Source organism: Athene noctua, chromosome 7, assembly GCF_965140245.1.
Source record: "Athene noctua chromosome 7, bAthNoc1.hap1.1, whole genome shotgun sequence".
In the NCBI taxonomy this organism is placed as follows: domain Eukaryota; kingdom Metazoa; phylum Chordata; class Aves; order Strigiformes; family Strigidae; genus Athene; species Athene noctua.
Genome location: NC_134043.1, coordinates 12,425,015 through 12,439,028, shown reverse-complemented (window position 1 = coordinate 12,439,028; position 14,014 = coordinate 12,425,015). Strand labels below are relative to the sequence as shown.

Here is a 14,014-nt window from a genome sequence, read left to right as displayed (position 1 = left end):
ATTACTAGCACAGTGATGGAGTGTGAGGCAGACACGAGATGAGTGAGTCTTATACTTCATGCGTGAGATTCGGCAGTTCTGAGCTTATAATCAAAACAGGAAAGCAGAGCTACAACTGAAGAGAGATGCAATTCTCAATGACTTTTATTTGCATTCTGTAATGATGATGTGATGGTCCATTTTGGATAATGGCTCATAGTTGTGAGTCTGCAAAAATAGCTGGGCTTTAAGGAAGTGAAGACAGATTGTGAGCCTGTCACTCTGGGGTGGAGAGGGAAAGTCCAAGCGATGACTCACAGGTCTTCCCTAGCTTCTATTACTTTATTCTTCTGGCAAGAAAGACAAAAGCTGATTATTACTGTTAGTCATTATTGTGGCAATAGCTATGCATCAAAAGGAAGATTTTCATTGCATTTGGGTAAGGTAATTTTCCCCTCATGAAGAATTAAATGAGCGTAAAGACACCTTAGCAAACAAGTTATTTTATAATATATTTCACAAGGCATATCAGGTCATCTGAATCAAGTGGAACACCACCTCACTCCCATCAGCTGAACATTACAGCATCCAAATATCTTGCTTCTGGTGGCACAGAGAAACTGGGAAGAAGCAGTTCTCCCACTGCTGGCAGACTGGTCTTTGGGAAGCGTTTCACCTTTTCTCCATCTCTTTCCTTGTCAGCTTGGATGACAACGATGTTCTCCAGCATGGACCGCACTGGAGCAGCAACCCTGGGTGCGTGCCTTAGGAGCACACACAGCTGCTATCACCGATTTTTGCCTCGGTTGTCTGACACGTCACTGCTTATACTGTAAACACACAAAGCCTCGTCGTATACTTTGGTAACAAATGGCGGCAAAAGGCGTTAAACTCCCCAAATGTGCGTATAACACTGTGGTTCACGTTTTTGTTCTTTAACGTGTAAAAGGCCTCTAGGGGGCAATGCAACATTGATGTAACTTGGGTTTTCCATTGCTGTGCAGGCAGGCAGGGCTCTCCATGCTGCTCTTCCAGTGCTCTGTAACTCAGGAGGCCTCAGAAGCTAGAGAAATAAATGCATTTGTCATCTGAGTACTGCCTGTGTGGTCTACATTATTTGAACTACGGAGTGATCCAAACGAGCTTTCAAGATCTAGAAAGAAATGCTGGAAGCGAATGGAAAATAAAGGTTCTGTAAATAAACTGGCAGAGCAAAGTGACCTTGAAGAATGTAGCACCCTTCACATAAAAACCAGAAGATAACAGAAATATTCAGAGTCTTTGCTGGGAGTAAGAAGGTTGATGTAGTAGCTTTTGCACAGGACAAGAAAGAAAATTATGTTGCTTAGTTTGGAAATGAGAATAGTATGAGAACAAGTATAGGCTGACAAGGCCAGAAGAATCACAGAAAGACTGAGTAAAGATGAGGCAAACAACTGTGCTTTGTCAGGTGTCAAATAAGCCAGTAGCCAGGGCAGAGGGGACTCTTAAAAAGAAAGTAAGGTATTGAGAGGAGCCTTTTAAAAGAATGAGTGCAAAGCAGATCTGCCATTTACTTACTACTGAAACTGGAGCGAGGGAGAAAGAACCATGCTCTAAACTGAGCTTCTCTTTTCATTTGTTTATATGGCATCCATCTGTAAAGTCACAGTTGGAAGAAGACTGCTTGCTGTTCTAGGCAAGCAGGAGATCCTATTTCCATATACATTGCTCTAGACCCACTGAAGTTCATAATCACTGTTATCAAATCACATATAAAGATCAAATCAAATACCAAAATACATAACCAAGAGCTGCAGCCAACCGTCCTCTAAAATATTTCCACAAACTTGATCCATGCTGCTTATAAAATGTATTTATCCCGTGGTTTGTGCTTAGTAATAAGATAAAATGCACTGTGAACGGATATGGTAATGGTGGGATACTTTAGTCTGTCCCACAAGGGATACAATCTGAAGAAGACAACCTCAAAATTTCATAAAAAATTTCTCTCTTGGGAATGAAAGAATAGAAATTACCAGTTAGTAGTGCATGCCCATACATTTCTCTTTAACATCTGGGAAGGAAAAATAGTTCAATGTTAATAATAAAATACTGTCATCACATTTTTTTAAAAAGACATGAAACATCACCGGTTTATAATGGAAGATGTATAGCCCTAAATGGCTGAATTTCCAGAACTGCTAGTTCTGCACTTTACCAGTTACACCCTTCAGAGAACAGACAATTTTTATTAAACATGCTGGAGCTGCTAATTAGAATACAAAAGGCCTGAAAACCGGAGCATTCAAAAGTTGATGGAAATTTTGTATGTTCAGCAACTGTCAGGATTTGTGTTAAGAATAGCAAAGGTACTCACAAAATGTAGCAGATAACACCTATACTCCACATATCTGTTTCATATCCAATAGGTTCATAGTTTATAACTTCTGGAGCCACAAACTCAGGTGTCCCAAAGAGAACTTTCAGAGAACCTGCATTTTCTGTGAAGAATGAAAGAGAAAACCGTTAACTGCTGCATGTAGATTTTAAAAAAACAATTATTCCCCAGTAACAGGAAAACCGGCTTTGTCCTCCTATTTGTGATTTTCTTAAAGATCCTTATCAGAAAAAATAAATAATGCTTGAACTGCTGTTTTCTTAGCTGATACATGTATAGCAATAAAGAATTATTTATTAAGCATCCTCAAGCACACAGCACTGTACAAGGCACATAATAAGAAGATTCCTATTGCAAGGAGTTTCCACAAGACCAAGTCTAAGAGGAGAAATGTTAGTGTTTAATTCAGATTTGCATGCCATGAACTACAAAAGTGTTTGAGCCTCCATCACTGTAGCAGCTGCACAAGAGAACTTCAGGATTCCAGTGTTAGAAAGAAGTTGAAGTTTTCACAGATTATCTACGATTTATCAAAGCCCCAGGATCTGCTCAGGGATTCTGCTATAAAAAGAAACAGTAGTGATGAAATAATAATAAGTTACTATTTTTATCCAATTCATTTTTTATAGCTTAAACAGGAAAGAAAATCAACATGGGGTTGCATGTCTCTGAAATCTGGACTGGCACAGTTTGGTGGTGAAACAAGAAAAGAAGCAGATGACATGCACCTGTCAGATCACTACCTTGTCAGTAAAACTGGGTTTAAGGCTGCTCTCAAAACCAGGCTTGCCTACAAGCATACCTGTGGAGCTCTAAAGTGGTGAAGGGGAACCACAAATGCTTAGTAGCACAGGTGTCCTACATTTGGCTCTGCTTACACAGGATGTGGATGCTTTTAAAATGAGTTACAATGAAGCTACTGCTATTAGCAATGTGAACTGAAAGAATGAGGTGGTGGGACACGTGAATTAACTCTTCATCTTTCTTGTGCTGACCAATCAGTAGTGCTCTACTGGAAAATACAGGGATTAAAGTAGAATAACAACCTGTATAGAACCTAGTATTGCCAGTTTATGCTGCCAGTGAGCAGCTATGAGTGATATGTCTAACTGCTGTTTATAGTGTGATACACAAGTCATTTACATAAAACTTATTAGGCAAATCTCAATGGACTTATTTTTACTGATGCTCATTCTAAATATGATGGGAAGAAGAAGAAAAGACTAAGGTCAGGAAGGAAGGAAACTAAGGAATAGGTTAGGGATTGCGGAAAAAACCCAATCCCAGTAAGAAATTTGTATTATAAAAATATAAAAATGTCAGGAAATATATTGTTTCTGACTTGAAACAGGCTTGGATTTAAGTTGGGAAACTCTTGTCCAGTCTGTACAGGTGCCTGAGCAATCAATGTTTTGTCTTAAGTGAGATTCATTGCATTACGTGTATCTTTTGTGCAAGAGTAGCATCCAGATTAGGCACAACAGAATGACATAGTGAGGAACCATCCCCCTCCCAAAGACATTACCATCTAAACAAAACAAATATGAAATGGAAAAAAAACAGATGTAAGAGATTGCAATCCTGCTCCTGTTAAGGTTACTACAAGAGATTTGCAGCTCTGTAATCAAGAGAAAAGCTTAAAAAACCTCAGACAACAGCAAATCAAAGTTTTGAGAAGACTACAACAGAAGCTACCTGTCCAAAACACTGAATCATTACAGAGTATTTTTATTTGTCTGAACTTCCTCTACCATGTTTTGCAACATAAATGCTGATCCCAATACTGACTCCACACCTACAGTTGCCTCCAGTGAAAGCTGTTAAGCCATTTTTTAAAATGTAATCATACACTTAGGTTAGTGCTCTTCTGAGGTATGCAAATCCCGAACTTACCAAATGAAAATTGAAGGATATATGGGCTTAGTGATGGCATGGTGACAGTGAATTAAATGCAGAAACCTCAATTTCCAATGTTATCCCTGCTTTCAGACACCCCTCCATGCAGAGAGTACCCATTTCTAGAGACAGAAACAGGCAGAAGAATGCCTGGGAGCTGCCCCAGGAAAACACCTAGATCCTCCCATGCAAGTTGACCAACATCAAGACCTTCCTGCCAGCTGTCTGACTGGCCTTTAAAAAGCACATTCAAAAGCCATCCCACAACATCCCTACACTCACATAACCAGAGTTTCTTACCCCCAAAAGTAGGATCCTTTTCCTAATATCCAATCTAAACAGACTTAGTCTAAAACAAGGGCGATGTCTTCTCCACGGTAGCAACGAGGAGTGAGAGATCGCCCTTCCAAGCACAATCAGGAAGCCTAAGATACCATCTTCCCATTTGTCTTTTCTTAAGGTCAACACCTACATTTTTTTCCAACTGTCCTTTTGAAAAATTACTGAAATTTGTCACAAAGAACCTATTTTCAAAAAGCTTCATCATGATCATCCAAATCTCAGGCTCACATCCAAGTTTGGAGGCTTTTCTGTGCACTGTGTAAACTACCATGAACCACTGTGTATGCAAGAGGCTGGTGTATGAAATGTGCTGCCCATAGGTCAGAGAAATGTTTTTTGAAAACATGGCATTTGAGTGCAAGCATAGTGTGAAACAACTGATACAGCATTTTCTGTGTATAAAAGAAAAAAAGAAAATAAAAGAATAAGACCTTTTCTATGCAATAATATGTCAAATCTTTACCCAGATGTTTACAAGCTTAGTACACAAGTAGGATCTATGTTTGGATATCCTCAGTGCAGATAGAGAGATGACAAGCTAGCTGGAAACTGTTGCCAACACTGTGTATAATCAACTAATTTTTTTTAAAAAAATCTTTACAGTACTCAAAACCCATTCTCTTTTCTCCTTAAGAAGTTTATCTTAAACAATTTTCTACATGTGTTCCTCAGCACACCAAAAAAGGTCAGGAAAATATCCCACTGCAGCTTTGGTATTTCCTGACAGTGCAAGAGAACTAATTAGCTGCAGAAGATGACTGCAGAAGGAGCTGATCCCAATATCTTTAAAACTGATCAAAACACTGAATATTTAGATGCATTAGTTTGCAATAGCTGCAAAAAGTTAAAAGTAAATCTCAGAAGTTGAAGTGCAAAATCAGCCACTGTTCCCTTCAGCAATCCCTTGGTTGAGCGGTTTCTGCTCAGTCAGGGTCAGGTCTGTAGTATGAGGGCTCCAATCCCACATGTATCAAAGCCCAACTGAATTTCACAGCCAATTTCAAAATCACAAGGTTTGAAGGAACACAACTGGAGGAGTGTGCCCTCAGTGCACCACGTAAGACAACTGGCAAGAAGAGGGCACTTACTGAAAAGTGGTTTTAGCCATACATGTAAGTAGAAGAAACCTTAAAAATGGTTTTCTACTTTTGGAAAACATTTCGACCAAAATGTTATGAACATCTTCACGATTAATATGGTGCTTTTGCTTTATGGGCATGGAACGGGAGGGCACACTCTCTTCCTAGGAAAATGCCACATACACTGCGTTATCCAGAACAGCTTGCTGGTGAAACAGCAAATGCCTGTAATGTAACTTTGCAAGAATTAGCAACATATTAATCCAAATGAATGTGCAGTATTGTAAAATCAAAATCAGCATCAGTGCCTTTAGCTTTCATCCTTCTACATCAAGAAAAGTTATATATAGGTTAGAGATTTACCACCTATGATATGACTGTAGCAGCTCAGAAGCTCCTGCCAGCCATGCAATATACAGTGATGCCACAATATTAACAGAGAAATGGAAAAACTGATGAATATGAACAGGCTACTGAAAACAGGATCTTTCTTTTGCCATATGTGGGTTTAACTCTTGTTTGAAGTTAAAGAAGTAGTTGAAGAAATTTCAATAAAAAGGCCATTCGGTGGTTACATTCTATCTCTTGTTGATAAAAACCACTCAGTTCAGCAGTAAATGTGCAGGTTTCAGGCTGACAGATGGAATACCATGGGATGAAGTCTTTGATGCATCTCTGATAACCAAAACTTCAGCACTGGAACTTAATTAACAGTTCATCTGTTTCCTCAACAAGAACAAAATCCAGTTCATGCTCCCAGAAAACTATTGGCTCTGTACTGGTGAAGAAATGTAAATGGCAGTGATGTCTTTTAACAAATGAAATAAACACCTTGTCTCTGAGTTCGCAGTGTCCATGTGACCAAGATTCATGTAATACCCTTTTGGAGCTGAACATCATCTAAAAATCTGAAAAGCAGATTTCTTTTCCCCTATTCATTCAACATACCATTTTTGGTTTGTTTTAGTAAAATTATATTCTTGGGTATGCAGGAGACTGTTACGTGTCAAAAGAAGTAGTATGAGCAGATAACAAAATCCAGAAGGCTGTAATTCCAAATTATTCTTACAAAAATGATTGTTCTACTTTGTAATGAGTATTAAATATCATTTTGCTTATAGAGAGAAGGCAAAACATTACAACCAAGAATCTAGCTGTGGTCCCCTTTACATAGACAGTAGCAATTCATATGAGTTGCCCCAATCAATTTAATGGCAGATGAGCCACAAATCTTAACTCTCCCAGTGTAACAGGCTCATAAAGTATTCAGGTGCTTTCAGTTCCTGGAATGATTTTTTTTTCTCTTGTGAAAATACAAGGTTAAGGAAGATCAGTGTGTGATGCTGGTATTGTTTAACATTAACAAACACATTGGGAGGGCTGCTTTTTAGAGCTGAATTAACGCTGAGCAATATGAAGACAAGAACCCTCTGAGGCCTTTGGCTTTCAAATTGCAAAGCACGCTGGAAAGCTTATTCCAAATTGATTGATAGGAAGCAGCTAAAAAAACCTAAGGAAGAGTAGGAGCAGCTTGACAAATAGAACTTTCCCCCAGCACCCCCAAGCCATTGCATTATTTTTAAGTAGTGCTATTTTATTAATAATTTTGAGCATGATCAAAACACAGCTCTTTATAGAACTCCTCCCATGTTTAACATTTATGATGATGTGCTGCAGTTTAGGATAAAAAATCATAAAACTAATGGTGAAATGTGAATTGAAGGTAATTATCCATATCTGAAAGGCTTCTAGAAAGTCACCTTAACTCCTGCTATTACAAAAGTTTCAAGGATTTGCAGTATTCATGAAGATCAAGGTTTTGTTATATTTTTTACAGTTACAGAGTTAGTGTTTATGTCTTTCTGTAGCAAATGTAAATATTTGTCAACATTACTACTACCATGTAGTTGTTATCTACAAGGATACCCTAGCCATAGAAACAGGTAGGTCGATTGTATGCACTTCAAACTCCTCTTGCAGATGTGGCGCCCTACTCTCATTCTTGAATGTCTTTTTTTTTAACTTTTTCTATTTTTTCCTAAACCCAGAACTATTTAAACATGTCTATTTACTCTTTGTACATGAAAGAATATAATAGTAAGTATGAATTACTGCTTGTCCTGCCCTTTTCCCCATGTCATATTGAAATAGGCAGAAAAATCATTACCTAATCTTCGTGCAAGTCCAAAGTCAATGAGTTTGATACTTGTACCGGTCTTGTTGACACACATAATATTTTCTGGCTTCAAATCCAAGTGGACAATACCCTGCTTATGGATGTACTGAACTCCTTCTGAAATCTGCTTCATATATTTAATACACTCTCTCTCTGTTAGTTCAAAGTCTTCATCAATGATTCGTTCAAAGAGTTCTCCTCCAGAAACCCTAAGAAAGACAGAATAAAAAGAGAACTTCTGTAGCATTTTTATTTTGAGAGTAATAAAACTGTTTCCTTTACAGAAATACAGAAAGTTCAAGCTTGCAATAGTCACTTCAGGACACAATCTATGTTTTGTAATGGCAATTTTCATAGACAAAAGGATCACATAGGAAGAATCATCTCTTCTGTGTGGTATAAATCAATAGATTTTTTCCATTCTGAATCTCCTTCCCAGGTTAGGACTGTGAAAAACTCAAAACCCAGGCAAGTAGGGATGTAGCTGGATTTACATCCTGCCTTTAGGCTTCAGTTACCTGCAGCTGGCAGTAAAGCGTGTGCCATGTGATGGTCACCCTGCTGAGATGTGTTTCTAACACTGCCCCAGACTCTGAGCTCTTGTTTCTCACTGCTTCCTTCTCTCCTGTGCCCGTCACTACACTAGTGCAGATAACATAATTTAGAAATAAAGAAAACGAAAATATATGGGATGGGTCCCAGGAAAAGAGGACAAAACTAGCAGATGAGCAAAAATTTGGGAAGAAGGAAGACTGAGTGACATAGAAAGACTGAAGAAGGAAGATTTCAAATTATATGGTTAATTGGAATGCAAAGCTCAAAGGGTAAATTACTGACCCAATTGAGCTCAGAGGGAATTGCCTTCTTAGCTTTGACAGGACAAGGATATAACCCACAACTCTTTCAGTGCTTGTATTTTTAGCTGAGCCATCATCACACTCCTTGTGGGTCAACTGAATTTTTATGCTTATTTAAGATGTGAAATAATTGGTTTTTCCAGGGTAGAACTTCCTGGATTGAACTGGTTTTGGAACTAAAGTGGGACATTTTTATTGAAACAAAATTTAAGTTGTGGTTTGTTTTGTTTGTTGTTCTTTTTTAATTCTGAATAATCACTCAGCTGCTTACATCCAAAGATGGGAAATACTTTTTTTGTATGCAGTGGGTGAATGACCCATACAGAAAGGAGCAAATGGTGAAGAGCAGCTTTGCTTTTAGAAATCTGTTCTAAATTAAACGCTCCATGGTCTTTCTATGGCTTAATATTTTGCAGTATTCATGCTTACTGCCAAATGTAATTGCACATTTCAGTTACAGAAAGAAAACACACAACTGAAAACTGGCCTTTCAATGTTTACATATTGTCAGATATATGATTATATCATATATAACTGAAATATAAACATCTGGAGTTCTGGACACATTTTTTGCTTTAGCTATGAGATTTCAAAAAATATATTATTAGAAATGCGACTGCAGTTTCCTATTAACTTGAATATAGTAAGAATAGCATATGCTTGACAAACTGAGAGGTTATATTGGTTTATAGCACATTGGTAACATAAAGCCAATAATATGGCTAAAGCTGTTGACTAAACAGCTCTGATAAATTGGGGATTTAGTATTTTGTTACTTCAGTAAGACATTAACCTGTATAGAGGTGTTTATGAAGACACCTGCATACAAAATGTTTATATCTGGAGCACTCTGCAATTCTAAATGATAACCATCCTAAGACTAAAAAGTACCAGTTACTTTTTGACTATTTAACACAGATAATGACAACTTATTTTTACTATAAAAGTCTCATACTTTTCAGATCCTTAAAGTGAAAAATTTTCAGAACTCATACCATTGTCTCAAGCACCACGTTTTAGCATATTATTTGGAAATTAACTACTGTTAATACACCTGCATGCTGGTTTTACCCTGGGGCCTCTAGACACTCTGATAACTTTATTAGACTAAAGTACAATTGCATTTATAGAATGCATATTTTTGTATTTATATCCTGAGCCAAATCCAGTTTAATTTTTGCCAGATTAGGAAACCGAATTGAACCAATGCAGGTTAGGTTCTATGTATACACAGAAGGAGAAGTTGGCTTCCTTCAAATAGTCACACCTAGTTCAGAATCTAAATCTCTCATTCTTTTCTGGATTCTCCTCTTTTCAGTCTTCTCTAGATGAGGTCACAGAGGAAAATATTCCTGTCTATAGAGTCACAGAATGCACATTTAAAAAATATTTCATTATAAGGTTTTGGTCATGGAGGAGCAGTGAGAATAATCTACCTTGGATTTTCCCAGGTAAATACTCAACTGCATTTTAATAAATCTCCCTTTGAAAAAAAGGGAAAACCTTAATGACTTGTGCCAGTTAAATCACACCAAATTAACACAGTTTACTGCTGAAATTTTGCTTTAGCAATCTTAATTTAAAATACAATAATCTTTTTCTGATCTATGTCAAAATAAGATGACTATCAGAAGTATGTAAAATCTTTAAGGCACTTAGCTCCCAGTGCTGACTGCCGTTCACAACACGCTACTGTTTTTCAAATATTCTTTTTCCACTGAGATGCTTATTGTGGAGCCAGTACATTGCTATATTTGAAAGGGAAATGCCTGAGATTTGCAAATGGCAGATGGGAGGGTTTCCAGGGAAGAGCACATCAAGTGATTTGAATCATTATAGTGTTTGATTTTAAATGAATGATTAAAAATTCTGAATTTATTATAAATATGAAATCAAAGCATATAAAATAGTGGCATGACAAATATTAAAAGGAGAGAAGGTGAAGTTCAAAACGTTATAACAAGGATATGGGAAAAAAAATTCAGGATGAATATCAGGAAGAAAAATCCAAAGGTGCATCTCATCAATAGCTCCAATTTTAGTGGAGGAGGAGCTGCTGAATTCCAGTCATAGATAAAAGCTGGTTTAAAAGGAGACTGATGGCAGGTGAGCTTGATTTATGTGAAATCCACGCATTTAGACTTTAGGGGAACAATGAGAACAGTTTAGATACCAAGAAGTTTTGAAGGTATTTCCCACAACATCTTCAATATGAAAAGAAATATTCGCTTAATAGCTAAACCAGAAATGATCCATCAGTGTCTCTCTAGCAATGCAGGTGCAGTTGCCGTGCTGGCACTGTGTCAGCTGGGTAACACGTAGCAGTGTAGAGGCCACCAGGTCATCTGACACGCAGGTGTCACACAAGCATCTCTCTGCCCAGACCTGATCCAGAGCAGGGACAGACTGCTCCTGCCTGCGCCCTGCTTCAAGAACCCCTCCTGCTACGGCACTACACCACAGAAATTTCAGGGGGGGGGTTCAAAAGCCGGAAAAGGTGGCCATCTCAAACTAAATTCACATCCTAATTAGACTGGAAACGAAACTACTTGAAATCTGATTGCAGTTTTCTATATTCTTAAAAAGTAAGACCCCTTTGTTGGCAGAGGGAACTAATGGAGTGTAAAGCCATATGCTATTCAAAACTCTTTATACATTTCCTTGTTTTCCATTAGGTCTGCCAGCTCCCCATTCCAAGCTAAGTAGGGCTCCCTTCCCTTACCATCATCAGCTTGCTCAACTGCTGAATCTAAAAATAAAATCACCCTCTTGCACATAAGTACCAAGGTTGTATAATGGAGATCCAGTCTCTGAAATTGCTAGTGCAGTGGTAGTTTGCACATAATCTGGGCAAGTGCCAAGAAAGCAAAATAGACATATAATCTCTTTTGCTTTTAACAATTTATATCTTATACAGCAATTCCAGCCCACAAAAAAAGTGCTTCTCCTTCTTGCAGCAGACAGCATGTGAAGCAGATGTGGCAGCAGAACAGTAACTGATGTAACTTTTTGGGAAAAGCATCAGATCAGGATTTCATTTTCTTTCCAGCTGTTACTGCCACGATCATGGGTTTCACACTAAGCAGGTGTGTTCTGGATGATGTAAACGTTGGTCACATTGTTCGTTACTGTTTTTGAAGTCTGATCATTACTTTCCATCCCACGCAATGCAGATTCTTTTCTTATAATGAATTCTGGTACACGAACATGTTCTGAACCTTCTTTTTTCTGGAATTAAGTATCTATTAGGTACAAAGTTATCCAAGTCACAGCTTTGTGAGATGCTTTACAACACTGCTTTTGTGGTACTTTTCTGCTGTTTTCCACAGTGGTGTGGCATAAGTAGCTCAAGGCGAACAATTTCTGGGAGGTAAAATTAAGTGTTGCTATCTTACTCAGCAAGAACAGGCCAGCAACACAGGCTGTTTTCAAATTCAGCTCTACTTAACTGTACGGATAGCTTTGGATGAGGAGTGCAATGACTTTCAAGGAGAAATTCCCTTCTACAAGGGCTACGCCTGGACCATCATAGAGTATCTGTATATTGACATTAGGGGCAGATCAGTTACTGTTTAATTAGTTTTGGGGGAGAAACAGTCAGTGTAACCAATCTACTGATTGCATCTACTGATCTAAATTTAGAACATTCAATGGGTTCACCTGTGGAGATTTTTCAGACAGCACTCCTTTATTATAAATAAATGTTTTGCAATCAGAGTATTTAATTTGTTGCAGGAAAACCACATCAGATTAATCCTTTAAGGTCCCTTAAAAATATAAAAACTGGATATAGCACTTGATGAAACCTGGAGTTTTCCAACTATCTCTTGGGTACTATAAATTTGGCTGGATGAATTTTCCACGGAAATTCAACAGTTTTGTAGAATGTAGCTTAGATGTCTGCATTATCAAGCATATATTTCTCTCTTACTACATGTTATGCACCAACATTCAATTCTCTGTGAGACACCTGCAAGATCAGTGTTGGAGTGGAATTTGACACAAGCTTCTTCAATACATGTTTTGAACTGCCTAAAGAAAAAAATAATTTTTCTCCTCCTTAAACATGCTTTTAGTTCTAAATGCAAGCCCAAATAACAGCTAACTTTTTTTCTCTCCCCTCCCAAGTTGGCAATAAGAGTGAGGTGCAGAAAAACACCACATGTACTTGGTTAAAAAACAAACTAGACAACAAAGACTGTAACACATCTTCACTGATTTTTAAAAGATACAACACAGATTCACTTACCCAGTTCAAACAAATTGGGTAAACACTTGGAAAAACTTGCAAGATGTGAAAACCATCCAGGCCCTGAAGATGTTGAAGCTTCTGACAGTCCTATGTCTAGATAAATTGCTACTGTTGTATGCACAATTATTTTCAACGTTATTAGCTTTGTTAGTGTGATCTGCTTTATACTTACATTTCCAAGACCATAACGATGTTGGCTTTTTCTTCAAAGGCATCTACACACTGGACAAGTTTTGGATGATGTAGACAGTTCATGATGCTGATTTCATCCCTTATATTTTCTTTCTCCTTAGCAGAATATGCTTTGAAAAATTTTCCCGCCCAAACTTTTCCAGTCTTCTTTTCAACAAGCCTAAAGACTTGTCCAAATTTCCCCCTGAAAATATATAACTATTTCCATAAAATGTTTTTGCAATGTATGGGCCACCATAAATAGCAACATTTTACTAAACATTCCAGTGCAACCACTCTATTCCAAAATTAAAATATCTTCATATCAAGTACTGTTCTATACTGATTTTGTGCAGAGTAATCTCCAAGAACTTTTGCATGAATACCACATTTAGAGATACTCTACTATCCCAATTAGCAAGTTTTATGTACGAGGGTTCAAAAAATGGACTCCTACCAGGCTTTAATTCATGTGACTCAAGTTTTTCTGGACACAGTTTTCTATAGGTCATACACCTCTGAAGGAGCAGCAGATAGGAGACCTCTCAGGTATAGGATATAGGATATAGGTGAAATCAGAATCTGAATGCTAGAGGCTTCAGTACTATTATTTCACATTGCTGTATATGTACGATTCCACCTCTACATACACTTGTCAGGATTTGTTAATGGCAGCACACAGGATCCCCTGGCCTTCAGCACCACCCGCAGCACAAATTGCTGAAAGATTATCATGGCATGCAATTCACATAACCACGAGTTTGAGCACTGAGAAACACAGCCAGGCTAATCACTGACCTTCACTGAGCAATACCATTAATGCTCTTGGGATTATGACCACTGTGAACAGAGATTCTAGCCCGTGGGCAGGATAATCTTATT

General features: G+C 37.8%; 1 protein-coding gene across 1 annotated transcript in view; it reads right to left on the bottom strand.

Annotated features, from left to right (window-relative positions):
• The window catches only part of MYLK (myosin light chain kinase), a 217,669-nt gene that overhangs the window by 11,753 nt on the left and 191,902 nt on the right, over positions 1 to 14,014 (bottom strand). Inside the window, 3 exon segments of the mRNA XM_074910281.1 lie at positions 2,339 to 2,462; positions 7,844 to 8,061; positions 13,134 to 13,337. Coding sequence (XP_074766382.1) covers positions 2,339 to 2,462; positions 7,844 to 8,061; positions 13,134 to 13,337 — 546 coding nt within the window.